Genomic DNA, 14,613 nt, shown 5'->3' on the forward strand with positions numbered 1-14,613 from the left:
ATTTAAGAAGGTTAAAACACTTCACAAGTGATATTCACTTGTGGGTTTTATGCAGTGATTAATCTGAATTATGATATTCCTTTTCCAAATGCAAGGATATAAAAATCCTAATTCATAAGATGTCTTAGAAACAGGATCCTACTGCTGAGAAGCAGAGTAAAAGTATCAGACAGACTCCCTATCAGCATGAATCACATTTGTCATATAAGAACACAGGCCAAAGGTTTTTTTTCCACATCCAAGTTGCTACCTTTAACTTTCAAGTGCACATTGAAAATGAAAATTCTGTCTTATCATATTCCCTTTTAATACGAGATAATTCCAATCAGAGCTGGCTGGAAACAAGATTTCCATTTCATGTCTGGTTTCAAGGTTCTCACATTTGGATTCTTTTCCAGAGGGCTCTTGGATAACTAGCTTCTTTCTCCCCTCCCTCCTCTCCCTCTCCCCCCAAGGCACTTCTGCACCCTGAAATGTGGCACAGGTAAAAGGTACTCAAGTCTGCGGAGAATGAAGCCAGCACATCTGGTCATTTTGCCTCCCAATGAAGTCTAGTTGCAGAAAGGTTAACAAGCTTAGGAGTCTGGAACAACTAGATTTATCCAGACCTCAGGCCTGACTGGCCAGCTCAAGTATCGGCAACTCATGCAACCCACTCGCTGCAGTGGTTGTTTCTGAGCTGGTGCAATGACAAGGACCAAATAGTGTAACTTGTAACTCTCCCCTCTACATCCACTTTGGAACTGACCGTGACCTTCATCCTCCAGCTCTGAAACTTTCTGAACGAAACTTGAAAGTCTGCTTTACTTACTCAATGAGTTTCAGTCTCATAGAAACAGAATTTTTTGACATATCCTGAATCAAAGAATTCCCAAAACTTGTGGAACAGCACTGGGAGTGGAGAGACAGGTATTGCCCATAATTACTTTTGTTAAAAGCTGATGTGTTTGTTATGTATTGGGGTATTTTTGCTTGATATTTATTTTGGAGTGGTTGGGTTTTGTTTTGTTTTGTTTTGTTTTTTTCTCCTGTAAAATAGAGATCAAATTGTTCCGCTCACCTGAAGCCTGGACCTCCATTATGTATTGGTGTAAATCTTGCCCTTGCTGGATGACTTCAAAGGTCATGTTGTTCATGGCCAACTTGCGCTCAGTGTGACGCTGCAGACGCTGCTCAGCCAGAGTGAGGTCTTCAGTGTTGAAATCATTCATTTGTCTCAGCAGATCTTCATTCCATGCATCTAACTCTGCTGTAACCTTCACAGGTGGAAGACAGACACTGTATTCACTCAAGATCGACGAAAAATCTTACTCTCCAAGTGTGTGTGGATCACAAAAGTACTTCAAATTTTGACTCTAATCCAACCCACAGCCTCAGTACAATCTGGATCCTGCCCACTTAATAGGCACGCTTAACTCTTTGCTTAGGTGAGGATCTATGAAGAGATTATTGATCCAACAAGAAATGTGAGACCCTATTTTCCCTTACATGTTCCAAAGGGCACTGTAGGAGAAAACCTACTATATTCACATGGAGGCTTGAGACAATGTTTCTGAATAAATTAAAATTTAAATGAAGAAGTAATATTTACAGAATTGTCTGACTATTTGTGACACTGGTGACAACATAATTCCCAAATGGCCTGAATGTTTCTAAAAATATTTTACATTTTACAACACACTCTATGTTAGGTATTAGATGGAAATATTATTCTATCTTCACAGAGTTAAGGTTATAAAGTTTCAATTAAGACCTAAAACAAGGATAACTAATATGTTTTCAGAATTATTATTGATATAATGTATTATGAACTATATCTACCCATTTGTCACCGAAAATGAGTCATGAGACTAAATATTTTATTATGAATTTGTGAGTTAACCCTCACAGCCTTGATTGCAGCTGCACAGTGAGGACTATGCTGTCCTTTCAGAGATTGGTTGTATTTTATAACGGCATTTCTGATGTCATCAGTGGGCTTGGGATCAGGCACTTTATAACTTTCTTCTCCTGTGGACCTGAAAGCTTTTACATAGGGGAATGAATATAAATAATTCACTTTTACATGTGGGGAAAGCACAGCACAGAAACATCATACCCAAGGGCTAGGTGAATCTCCAGTAGAATCACAAATGGTACCTGGCTTTTAGCAAAGACCCATATAACCTGCCAATGACTCATGGGAACATGCAAAGTCTTCTGTTGCTTTCTCTGCTTCCTGATTTTAACATGCAGTCTGATGATTTTAGCAGTCCATTACATTTTAGCCCACAAGCAGCCAACTGATATTGAAGTCCTTCTCTGGTTTTACCCACTCAGTTGAAGCAAGATCTAGACTCAACCCAACCAGCATAGTCTCACCTCAACCTAGATTCTGCTACTGCAGACAAAAAAAAGAGGGAACACACTAGTGACAGTGGATGGGGAGAGGGGACCAGCGAAATGGGAGTCAAATCATGCACATAGGCTAGGACTATGCAGAATGCAAGTTTTAAAAGTATAAAAAAATATTAAATAAAAGCCTTAATTCTGATTCATAGGTCAATTCCTCATAGCTCAATTAAGGAGAGCTAAAACTAGGTATCTAAATTCTCACTTGTTCACATGTTGTAGTGAAAATTTCTCTCTCACTAAAAGTGCTCTGCAGTGCAGTGAGATGTTTAACTCCCTCAGTAGACTGGACTGAAGGCCTTCCCACACCAGAATGGCTGGGAGTACAGTTTTGCATTAGAAGGGAGAAAAGCAGGGCTTAGGTTCTTTTCTGAGAGAAGCAGAAAAGCAGATTTACTCAAACAAGAGCCCGGGACCTCAGCTGCAGGCTGAGAGGCAGAGTGAGAATGTCCTGAGGGGCTTCTATTTTTCTTCAGCTTGTTCCATTGCCCATTCCACTCCATTACCTTTAAATAATAGCTACCTCTCTTTGGCCCCATTCCTGATTCCAGCACCCTCTGATTCATTCACATATTAGAGCAGGAGTCCCTGGATGGTGGAGACTTACTGGCAGATTTAACAGTTATGGAGAAATGGTCAAAGTAGATGCTGGAGACAGATCCTCAGCGAACAGTAATGAGAACTGAGGTGGTCTTGATGTTGTTTCAAACAACAAACAATGGAACAAATTTAGAGTAAGAGCAAGTTCTTACAGTCATAACGACAACTCAAAGTTCAACACCAAGCCCTTTCTGCTCTTTCTACTCTTTCTAATGGAAAGGCATGCAATGTAAGTGAATGAGAAGATCTTTATTTTTTGTGAGTTACTAAAAATATTGTCTGTTTGAATTCATTGCACTGATTGTCAGGCTACTAAAACATAATTATTTGAAATTTTGCAAGGTTCACGAAACTGCCCAATTTCCTGTGAACATTCTCATGCATATGCACTCAAGAAGATGTCTAAAAACATTTAAAAGTGACAATAAATGAAAAAAAAAATTTAAAGAAATCAAAGTATGTGCTACATTATTTTGCTCTGACAGTCATGAGGCTACAATTAGGGGATTCTGATCAAAACAAAATCTCCCCATCCCATTTACATTTATGGGCATCAGCTCCAGGACAGGAAAACGCAAATCTTTCACAGGCTGTTGAGCTGTCAGGGGAGTCAACAATGGAGATATGAAGGAATCAAGAAATGTTCCCAGAGGTATGCTGATAACCAGCACTTCTGCAGAACTGCCAGGGTAAACCTCTCTGCTGTGCTGCTGTTTCTCTTAGAAACTTTTCCACTTGGCTGTGGCAGGGACACTGATCAGCATTGCTTTTGTCATGAAATGTGCCATAATTGCCACTCCAGCACAGGAAAATGGCTGCTCCTGACTGCACTGCTTTTGGCACCTTCGGTCTGAAGGTGCAAGGCAGGTCTGTAGCAGAGAGACATCTACAAACACTCAACGATTGCATCCCAGGCAACCAGTGTTCCTTGCGCTTGTGTTGGCAACTGGCTTTCATTGGGCTCCCTGCACAGGAGGAGCTGCACTTAAAGACCTTCCTCTCCTATTAGCCATTGCAGAGCACTGTTGGGTTTCCACTCCATTATCCACACTCCTCGGTTCAAATCAGTGGTTCCAATTAAAGAGAAAGGACAGTACAGGCAGTCAGGACACAAGCTGATAACATGAGATGCAAAGCTGGCCCATAGTGCTTCATGTCACCTTGCCAGGACTGGGAACTGGAGCTAAGACTGTACCCGAGTGGCTCTGGACAGTTGGAGGGGTCCAGCCAGCACTGCCAGGGCCTGTAGCACAGCCACCAACAAAAGGAAAAAGGAAGGAAGGAGGGAAGTTGCCTTCAGGTGGGGGCTGATAAAGGAGTGGCAATCATCCCCTGTGCTGGATTAGGGGAAGAGAGGAAGGAGTCAGGCACAGCAAGAGGTGGAACATCCAAGTTTCTCAGGCAAAGTGTGTGCAGGAAGGTTGGGTACATTGCTCTGAGTAACCGAGACAAACAGATGGCTAGAAGGGAATCTAAAGCGCACAAAGGCATAGAAGCAATAGCAGAGCTGTGATAACAACCCGGGTTTCCCGAATCCCAGTCTGGTGTTCTATCCCAGAGACCATGCTGCTCTGCATATCTCATTAAGACATTTCCTCTTCTGTCTGTACAGCCTATGCCTCAAAATTCCATCATTTTCTGTATTTCAAACCGGACCATTTGGAAATGGTCCCAGAGTCTGATTTTGAGACCCTAACTGGTTTGACTTGGGCACAGGGAAAATGATTTATTTTTCTTCAGGAAGAAGCTGTAATTAGGCAGGTCTGTTAACTGCAGATACACATTTTTGAGATCTAAAAAAGGACTTTGGATGCTTTCACAGCTTGGTCAGACACTGATATCTATGGTGCAACTTGGACTGCATCAGACAAAAGTATCCTATCTCCTAAGCTGTGTTAAGATCCAATTGTACCTGGCCCATGCCAGAAATTGTCTCATAAGCAAAGCTCATTTGGCCATGAACTTGTTTAATTACCTTTTGACTCAGAACAATGGCTGATCAGAGTTTACTCTGTTCATCTGCTAGATTTTTGGTAGGAAGAACTGACAGCACTTCTTATCTTCATTCACTTCCAAGTGTTTGAGATTCTAAATAGACCTTAGCATCCCCTCATGCTTGAGAGAAGTCCTGCCACAAGAGATGCTCTGAGCTCTGATCTGTTTTGCTGTGGCATGAGAGAAATGGTGGCAAAGCAGAAGGGTGAGGAGAGCAGCATCAGTGTCAGCACAAGGGTCTGCATGAGCAAAACCAGCAGACTTATCCTCAGGTGCCCACACTGGTCCAAGGAAAGCTGCACACACACCTCACTGTCAGCCCCACTCCAGCTGACTCCTTGGAAGGAGCCATGCTCCTTCCTTGCAGGTCATATATGGTTGATGGCCAAGAAGCAGTTCCCTATTACTAAAAGAACATCAAGTAATCCCAGAGTACTAATGAGAGAGAAAGACACAACCAATCTATTAATTGATAATGAGCCTAGAAAGCACATTTCTTCTTTCTTTACCCGAAACAGATGCTCCTGCTGCCATGATAATAGGAGGGGAACTAGTGCTGGTAGTGAACCCAATCTATTATTGAACAAGATACCCAAGATACCCTTATCAGAGCAGTGGAGGCAGCACAAGAGTTAACTTCAGCATGTGAGCAAATAGTGGGTTTGTGCTGAGCTCCATGCTACTATCACAAGGCTATAACAGATATACAGACCATGGCAGCCAGGTCTGTTTTTCATGCAGACACAGCGACCACAGTCTAGACCACATACTTTTTATGCAGGAATCCTCCTGAAGCAGAAACTTAATATACCCAAATTCCCACTACTGCAATACTGGTGCATATGCTGCTTCTTGGATTTATCATGCTGTAATCAACAGCAGAAAACATGACCAAAAGGAAGGAGACATGTTCATCTTCAATCCTGGAGAAAGAGGATGGGTATAGGGAAGAGATAAGCAGGTGAAGAGTAAAACCAGTAGTATATAACACCAGTAGCAATCCAGCCATCTCATGCCTACATTGCAGCCTGCTTGTGAATTAGGCCAAAGAGCCCACCCGAGCTGCAGCAGCTGCTGTGCAGGCAATTGGACATCTGCAATAATTCCATATCTAAATCCTAAGTATCTCTATTTTTTTTTTTTTTTAATGCTACTGCTGAGATTTTCTACAAAATGGTGCTGCTGAGCCTTGAATGCAGCTTATTTGGCCTTAATTCAGTGTTTGATACCTAAAGTCATTTTGTTTAATGCCAACCAGAAAATTTTGTTTGCCAATTGAAGGAGGTGGAGAGGGGAAATGAGGAATCAAGGAAGTGAAAATAAATGTTCTATGGCAAATGAATCACACAGGAGCTGATATTTTGAAGTATGGACTGAGTAAGGGCATGTGAGGAGGAGGGAAAGAAAGTTCTATCCTGGGAGCAGAAGCTATAAACACAAAGAGTGGGCTTGCAAGAGGGATCTGAAAAAGAGTAAAGATGCCCGAGAAGAACAAGCAAACGTAGGTGGCAGGTTGCAAGAGAAATGGTGGTGCAAGTAGGAGGAGGAGCAAAGTCAAGAAGAGTGGGTAGAGCTTGGGGATGAGGCAAGACAGGAAGGACAGTCACACAGGCACAAGGCAAATCTGTACAGAGCTCGGAATCAAGTAGAGGGAATATATATCTCATTTCAACAGAAAAAAAAATTGGCAGCCATACAACTGGAATGAGTAGAGACTGAGGATGGATAAGATGAGAGATCAGATATGATCCAGGAAGAAAGCAAAAAAAAAAAAAAAAATGTAATTGTGACTCCTGGATGCTGAGGGAGTGTCTGGGAGCACAGACAGAAAGGGGTTAATATGGAGTAGGGCAGACCAGATCTCTAAGGCACGGCACTAGAGATTGGGCACCAGGGATGCCAGGGGCAACAGAAGTTGTCTCTGCTTCTGTGTTCAGGCTGGAAGAGCAGAGGACTGGGTGTGACTGTAAGTGGATTTATGAGCAGGCTAATACTGAAGGTGTATGGTAGAGGACATGTAGGTAGAAAGGGTGAATGAAACTGTCACTTCTACAGATCACACAAGCAGAAAGTTTACTGTTCCTCCTTCTCAGGCCTTGGTTTGGGCTGACACTGTGCAGTATGACAGTACCATCACCCATTTTTGTGACAACTGACAGAGATCCCACACTGGCTTAGCGGGGATGTGGGCCACTGAAGTATGAAAAGGCTGTCACAGTGATGATTCTGCTCCAGTGCTTTTGGCTCCTCAATCCCAAAAATATCAAGAGAAACAATGGTATTCAGCTCCAAAGAACAGGGTGCCCAGGACAGCTTAGTTCTTGCCTTTCCTTAAAATGAAGTGATGTGCAGTTTGAAAACAAGGAAAAGAAAAACAAAAGATCAATAAGCACAAGACAATTTAGGATTCCAGCTTATGAACAGAACAGGCTGATATTTTTCTTACCATTCCCTTTCTTCTAAGGGTATCTCAGGATCTATGTAATTCTTCTTTGCAATAAAGAAGCTCACAGCTGAGTGTTAGCTGTAAGCCATTGAAACATAAAACACCTTGTACCTTCATGCAGGCAGCTATTTAACTTGAAAGATTCTGCTGATGTTATAAACGTGGAAGGGGAAACTCAAGTGAGTTGCAGATAACAGTGAAATAAACTACTGTGAAGCTGGCTCATATTTCCTTCTAAACTCATGCTCAGGGATGGATGCAAACAGCCAGAAGAGCCAGCAAGTGAAAACAAGGCTGAAAAATTTAATTAACAGGCGAAATGGAGCCAAAGAGATTTAATGGTGGAAAATCAGATATGCAGCAGGGGAAGATTTTAGTGATCATGGGGCTTTTTGAAAGATAACAAACAGCATATGAGATCAAATTTGTATCATACAGTGGGAACCCCCATAGTCCCTTCCATGACTATGTCTTGGCCTAGGATCCATGTTGCTCTAAGACTAAGGTAAGAGATTCTGTCTATTGTTGCACAGGTCCGTATGCATTGCAGGAAACAAAGAACCATGCAGAAGAGAAGGAGTCTTGGAAAGGGAAAGGGAGAGGGAAGTTTCTTTGGAGGCAACCAACAACTGTTGCCAGACAGGTATTGGCCCAGATCACTCCCATTCTCAGTCACACAGTTTTATAGAGGCCTACAGGTGAGTCTGATCACCTCTCTGCAAAAATATAAAGAAAAAATATGAGAAAGATTCTGGATGACAGTAATTTTGTTAGGGGTTGCAACTCATTGCATTTTACCATCCATTTCTTGTGCATTTACTCAGCATTTTACTGTATGTTAGCATCCATTCGAACAATGGTTAATAAGCCTTTAAGTGACAATTTCTGAAGCAAGCAACAAAGTATACTTGACAGATTTTACTGAGGCTATAACTCTGGAGTAAGACTCTGCTTCATATGTATAATGTGCTCAGTGTGGTGCCAGCACTGCTGCTAACATCTGGCAACTGTTGTCCCTTGAGTCTTACACCCTGTTTCCACGTAGTGGATCAGCTACCACACTCACATTGCATGAAATCTCCTGCGTTACTTTGTTGGCTGCACAAACTCAGATGAAGTCTGTGTCATACAGAAAGTCCAACCATATAATCCTAATGATCCCATCTTGTCTTGAAATGCTTGGTAAAGGAATAAAATATATCAGACATCAAAGTTAGACACGTTTCCTACATAAAGAATAGGTTGTCATTTTATGGTTTTAAAACCTAAGGCAGAGTAGCCTCCCATAGGGATAACTGGTCACTCTCTTGTTTCTGTTATGTCTGTTTCCAGGTGTTGTCGTAGTTTGGCTTTCATAATTTACCCTGAGAACCCAGAGCACAAATATCAGCCAATATAATGAGATTAAGGCAAGAAAGAACAGGTAGCGCATGCTATGTGCCTGGGGGTTCATAACCAAATTTGTATCTGCCAAACCTGCCTTGACTCAAGTACAACACAAAAGCTGTCTGGGCAGCTTAGAAGTCCTTAGAAGTCCTAAACAAACACAGCTGGTCTGCACTGCCAGAGAAACAGGCGGGTGGCTTCTCTTGTAAAATTCTTTTCCTGAAGACAAAATGCAACAATAGTTGCCAAATTCCTCTGAAGTACAAGAAAAGGTCCAATGATGCCCAATAGATGAAAGTTAAGTTTTGCTGGTGCAGTAATTATCAATTCTGAAGTTTCCCTGGATCCAAACCTCTATCAAGAAGTTTACAAAAAAAGCTGAAAAACCAAGAGGGCTACAAAACAGATGGGTACAGTGCAAGTTTAGAAAGGAGTGCCAGAGAAAAGGGTTATGTGATCTACGCATGGATTTCAATATCTAGGGAGAAGAGTGAAAGCAGGAAAGATTCCAAAGAACGAAGACAATCAAGCACTTTCTACATAAAACTAAAGGCCAGTTACTCATTTGCCATTTGTGAGTTTGAAAAGTTCCTAGTACTTTCAAGTTTGCATTACTAGTTAGCAAGGAGGTAGTAAGGAAAATTAAGGGGATTAAAAATGTTTGGTACTAAAACTTGGTGGAAAAGACAACACGAGATGTAACTGTTCTCCAAGACAGACTGAGCTGTAACGCACAGCCTTCCTGAAAGCTGTTGGAAGCAGATGGGCTCCTACAGCTGCATCCTGCTGCCTTCCACTGAAGAGAAGCAAGTTTCTCCTCTCCTCAGAGTTGCCAAGGAAGGGTCCTCATCATAAGGGATTCCCTTGAGCACAAGAACCTGACAACCAAGGGTGAGACCACAGACCTGAGGGGGAAAAAATGGGAAACTCAGTGCTTGAGAAGACAGAAGCAGCAGAGGACAAAGGTGTTTCAGTCTGGGAGGTGGACAGCCTATGTTTTTCAGATGGTTTGTGTGAGTGCATGAAGGAGAGAGATTAACAGGGCTCCAGCAGGTAGGGGGCTTTCCATAGGGATGTGTTCAATATGGCACTGCTCTTTGCACAGATGGAAGGGGGCTTATCTAGAGTAGAAAAGGAGAATTTCATGGGACAACCATACTGGTATTCATTATTTCCCTATTAATCTATGCAGGATCTAGGCTATTATGGAAAATTAAAATCTAAATACATTCCCAGTTATAGCTCAACTACTTGTCTTCAATAGAAAGAAAGAATTAATTTCCGATTTTAAATTCCATCATCTTTTTCTCTTAAAAGCTTGGAATAGTCAATGGTTAGAAATACTACATGCTTCTTAATTATGGTGATGAAAAAAATCTTTTTGCTTCTCAACAATAGCAGGAGATAATTTCTTTAATTTTGGTAACAGTTTCCTACTAACTTGGAATCTTTATTATACAGCTGAGGCAACTGACTGCAATCTACTTTCTAAGGATCATTATTGTGTCAATTTAAGTCAATTCAGCTGTTGTTTGAAATGCATAGCATACATGTGTCATTTAATATTTTATTTCAAATTGCCCTTTTTATTATCCATCAAACTGCTTTTCCTGTTTACGCACTAAATATATTTACAAAATTTAAGATACTGACCTGGATATATTTTTCATTGTGTGTTCAGTTATAAGTTTAATATCATTATTATTATAATAAAATAAAAAATATTTTTCAGAAAAATTAAGCTTTCTAAATAAAATCATCTGCCTATAGACTCCCCTATGAAGCACGTTCTGATTTCCTTGTAATATTAATCTTGCAGAGGGAATTGAGATGCTCTTATGATAAAAAATAGCAAATCTAGAGTAAAAACTAAGTGGTGATTTTCTTTAAAATCCTTTCTAGTTAATCTGATTTTAGAAGACTCTGAAGCACATTTCTAATTTTAAATATCCTAATGTATCACAGTCACTCCAAATGTGACTGTGAATACACAGAAATTGGATTAATGCAGAAACAAAACAGAGGGATCCACACAGTACTCCCATCTCTGACATCATCTATGGAGGGGACTAGGATAAGTCACATCATTCTCCTGGTGCCTCAGTTTCCCCATCAGTAAAGCAACCAATGGTAATGGCCTCTGAGATCTTTGAAAGACAATGTACAAAGAAAAAGAATTTGAAAACAGTGATTCCTTCCCCTCCCACTCCGATCTTCAGTTAAATGAGTGAAATTCTAGTTTCAGACCTAGAATGTGCAGTGGAACAGGCTGATATCTTAAGGAACGACTGGCATGGGTTCACCATATCCTGCCTACAGAGATTTTTGGGTCTTCAAGAAGCACATACTGTTTTCCTTTTTTTTTTTTTCCCTTCCTCATTTTTGAAAACGCAGGTGCCATTTAGAGGCATGTACAAGCATACACATTTTATATGCACTTCTATCTTCAGTCTCAAATATTCATCTTTTGCCACACCATTGTACCAAAGTATCTTCTACTTAATTACAGGAGATACTACAGTCACTGCTGGCTCCCAGATTTTGAATGCAGCATTCCTGATACAAAGTGCATTATCTAACATGACATACATCCATTTATACATATATACACATACTCACAAGGAATAGTGCCTCTTAGTATCTGTGTATCAAGGAGACTCTAAGACTCAGTATAACAGGTAAGCAAAATGAAACTACCCTAATTTAGATAAATAATAAGCACTGAAGAACAGACTTCAATACAATACCTTACTCTGCAGTCACAACAGGGAAGCTCAGATACTCCTCACTGATCTCTATCTCTGGCATCCAGTTATAGATCAGCACACCTAAACCCTTCTGTTTCCAGCCTTTTATTCCACTATAACTCATCATGCATGTCTTAAACACAAAGTATAACACAGCATTCTAAAGTTCCCATTAATTCCCAGTACCCATCTTGAGACTACCTACAGATTTGCAAACGATACCTTCAGGAATATAACTTCATGAAAGACTCAAAGGAGCTCCCTGAGCTGAACAAGCACCAGTGGGGTAGAGTAGGAGGAACATGCCTCAGAAGGGACACAGGTGCTGACAATGGCTTTCATGGATTTTGTGCACAAGTTAATTTACATGTTGTTCTTTTTGCACCATGTCCTATCAGAATGACTGCAAATAATTAAGGAGATTGGCTGGAGTATCTTTAAAGTTTTCTCTGTCCAAGAATACTTCTATTATTCATGTTTTGGTTTTTTTTTTTTTTCCATTCAGTATTTTTTATTTCAAAACAGAAGTACAAAACACAACTGAAAGACCTTTTATGCACAAGAACATAAAAAGCTACTTTAATTTTCCCTTTTTTTTTTTCTTTCTATTTTAAATAAAGCCACTGTGATGCTTAAAAAGCCCATCTTTTAAATAACTTTTCCTTTCACGCATAACATGTTTTTTCACTCAGTGTTTTAAAGCCAAGCATGTATCTGTTTGTATGCATCTAAGTTTGTATCTAAAGAAACAAGCCTCACTAGTAAATGATACAGAAGTTTCAAATCCCTGAGTCACTAGTGTCAATAAAGCTATAACAAGGAGAGCTTATAAAGCTTCTCTGCAAAGCAGGCAGATCCTCAGCATAATCAGTTAAGCAGCCATGAATCTATTTCAGTGCATTCTAGCATCCTAAGGCAGATTTTTAGCTTCAAAACACCAAATTTAAAACCCGTTTGTAACTCTCTGTCTTCCCCTTGCTGGACAGCCGAACACAATCAAACAACTCCAGGTGTATCCTAACAGAGTAAGTTTACACATACTGCCTCTCCCACAGCTCTACCTTTCTCAGGTCATGCAGCCAGCTCTTACCTCAATGGTGTACTGTTCAAAAATCCGGAGCTGAAGGAAAATGTCTAGCTTAATCTTCCTCTCGTGGAAGAGCTCTTCCATCTGTACCTGGGCCTCGTCGAGCTGCTGAAGGACAGATTCAATGTGGCTGATGGAGCTATTGTGTGGAGTCTTATTGTTGGAAACGGCAGAATCCCTGTAGCAAGGCAGAGGGCATGGTTAAAGCCGAGCTTTAAGGCAGGCAAAAGAGCAAGAACTACACGTTTGTGATTCTGCGTGCTGCTGGGAGGAAAACCCCAGCACAAAGGGCTGAGGGAAGGTGTGTGCCACACTCATCTCCTCTACTCCCTGAAATCCTGTAGCTCCTGAGCTCGGCACAAAGTTTGAACAAGGGGATCATCCCTTCTTGTGTCTTGACACCGAGACCTTACACACTTGGGAGGGGGAGGAGAACGACACATCAATCTCAACAGCTGTCTGGAGGAGACTGGCTGGCAATCCCCTTTAATCCTACTGAGCGACCTGCTCCAGCCTACACTCACACCAAGCTCTGAGATGCTATTTAGCCACCTGGACCTTTATAAGTTAATTTTGTGCATTTGCTTTATTAGTTACAGACTAATTGAATCAGAATTATCTGCAACAGGTAGGGATGCCTTGATTTCCTCTGGATTACATAGTACAGCAATAGATGCAGAATACAGTGCAAAAAACTCCAGTGAAGAAAAACACCTTCTGAACACTGTAATACAGACTCTGACTTGTCCTTCCACTGGGGCAAGTGAAATAAGACATGCCTGTGAGAGATAAGACATGCCTGTGAGAGATCTGATACTGCTCCATCTACACCTTCCAGCAGAATGGAGCCAGCCCTTTAACTGGTGGGCTAGGACCAGGAAGAAGTTTGCTGTACCTGAAAGAAGTCTTAGCATGGATGTAGGGCAGTCCTGACAGTTTCTTACATTGTGCTCCCACATATATCAAGATGCTCACCTACAGTCTGTTACATGTTCAGTAAAATTTTTAATTGACTGATTTATGGATAAAAGTCTTTGCAGACATAAAGAGCGGACATTTTTCCTTGAATGTACCACAAAAGGCCCCCTAACTTTAACAAGAATCAGAAAGGAAACTCTGAATCCATAACTTCGTCTTGGCTTTGTCACTTCACGTATAACAAGACATGAATGCACTGATTTTCTCTATCCATCCTGCTCAAAGGAGTCTTATAGCAGCTGCATTATTTGGAATATTTAAACCAAGCCAACTGAGAACTGTCAAATACACCACTGGAAAGACCTGTGCATGCACTGGTAGGATAATATGATAATAGGCTTATAAACAATTACAAATCCAACAGTGTATACTGGACTGTCAGTGCACCAAAAAACTCCCACACATGCAGCACACTGGCTGACATATTGGAAGACAAGCAAAATGTCCACTAATGCTGCCAGATCACTGCGTTGTCCCATGGGGACCAAATACAGCTGGGAGACGTTCTTCTGGCCAGCTAACCTGGGCTGCTGAGTGGAGGTGCCCACAGGGTTTCTCCACTGTGGAAGAGTGCTAGTGTGTTCCCAATTTTTTAGGGTTTTATTTCCCTTTTCTGGGTTGAATTTTCCTTCTGTAAACATCTAGCAAAGCACTTGTAGCTTTCTACAGAACTTGACTGAAATGCTTGTGCTTTGCGCTTTGCAACCTATCATCACGCAGGATCAGATCAAAACAACATACAGTCAACTTAAATGTTAATTGAACATTGTCAGTGAGCATAATTGAGAAAAAAATAGCATAACCTTCTGCAAATACCTTAAATTGAAACTAGTCACAGGCAAACGGAGTCATTTCAGCCAAGTTTAAAACACACATTTGAGGTTCTAAGGCAACAAAACACACGTTACTGTTTTCATTATGTGTCTTGAAGTACCAGAACAAGCATTTGCCTGAACATCTGAAGCCTAAGAATAAAATTAAAA

General features: G+C 41.0%; 1 protein-coding gene across 1 annotated transcript in view; it reads right to left on the bottom strand.

Moving 5' to 3' along the window:
• Window positions 1-14,613, bottom strand: part of KALRN (kalirin, RhoGEF kinase) — a gene marked incomplete at both ends in the record, with an annotated part of 73,114 nt that overhangs the window by 39,686 nt on the left and 18,815 nt on the right. The window contains 2 exons of the mRNA XM_008948251.1: window positions 1,061-1,256; window positions 12,656-12,830. Of these exons, the coding sequence (XP_008946499.1) occupies window positions 1,061-1,256; window positions 12,656-12,830 (371 nt within the window). The remainder of the gene's footprint in view (window positions 1-1,060; window positions 1,257-12,655; window positions 12,831-14,613) is intronic.

This window comes from Merops nubicus, unplaced genomic scaffold (assembly GCF_000691845.1).
Source record: "Merops nubicus isolate BGI_N331 unplaced genomic scaffold, ASM69184v1 scaffold22239, whole genome shotgun sequence".
Taxonomy (NCBI): Eukaryota; Metazoa; Chordata; class Aves; order Coraciiformes; family Meropidae; genus Merops; species Merops nubicus.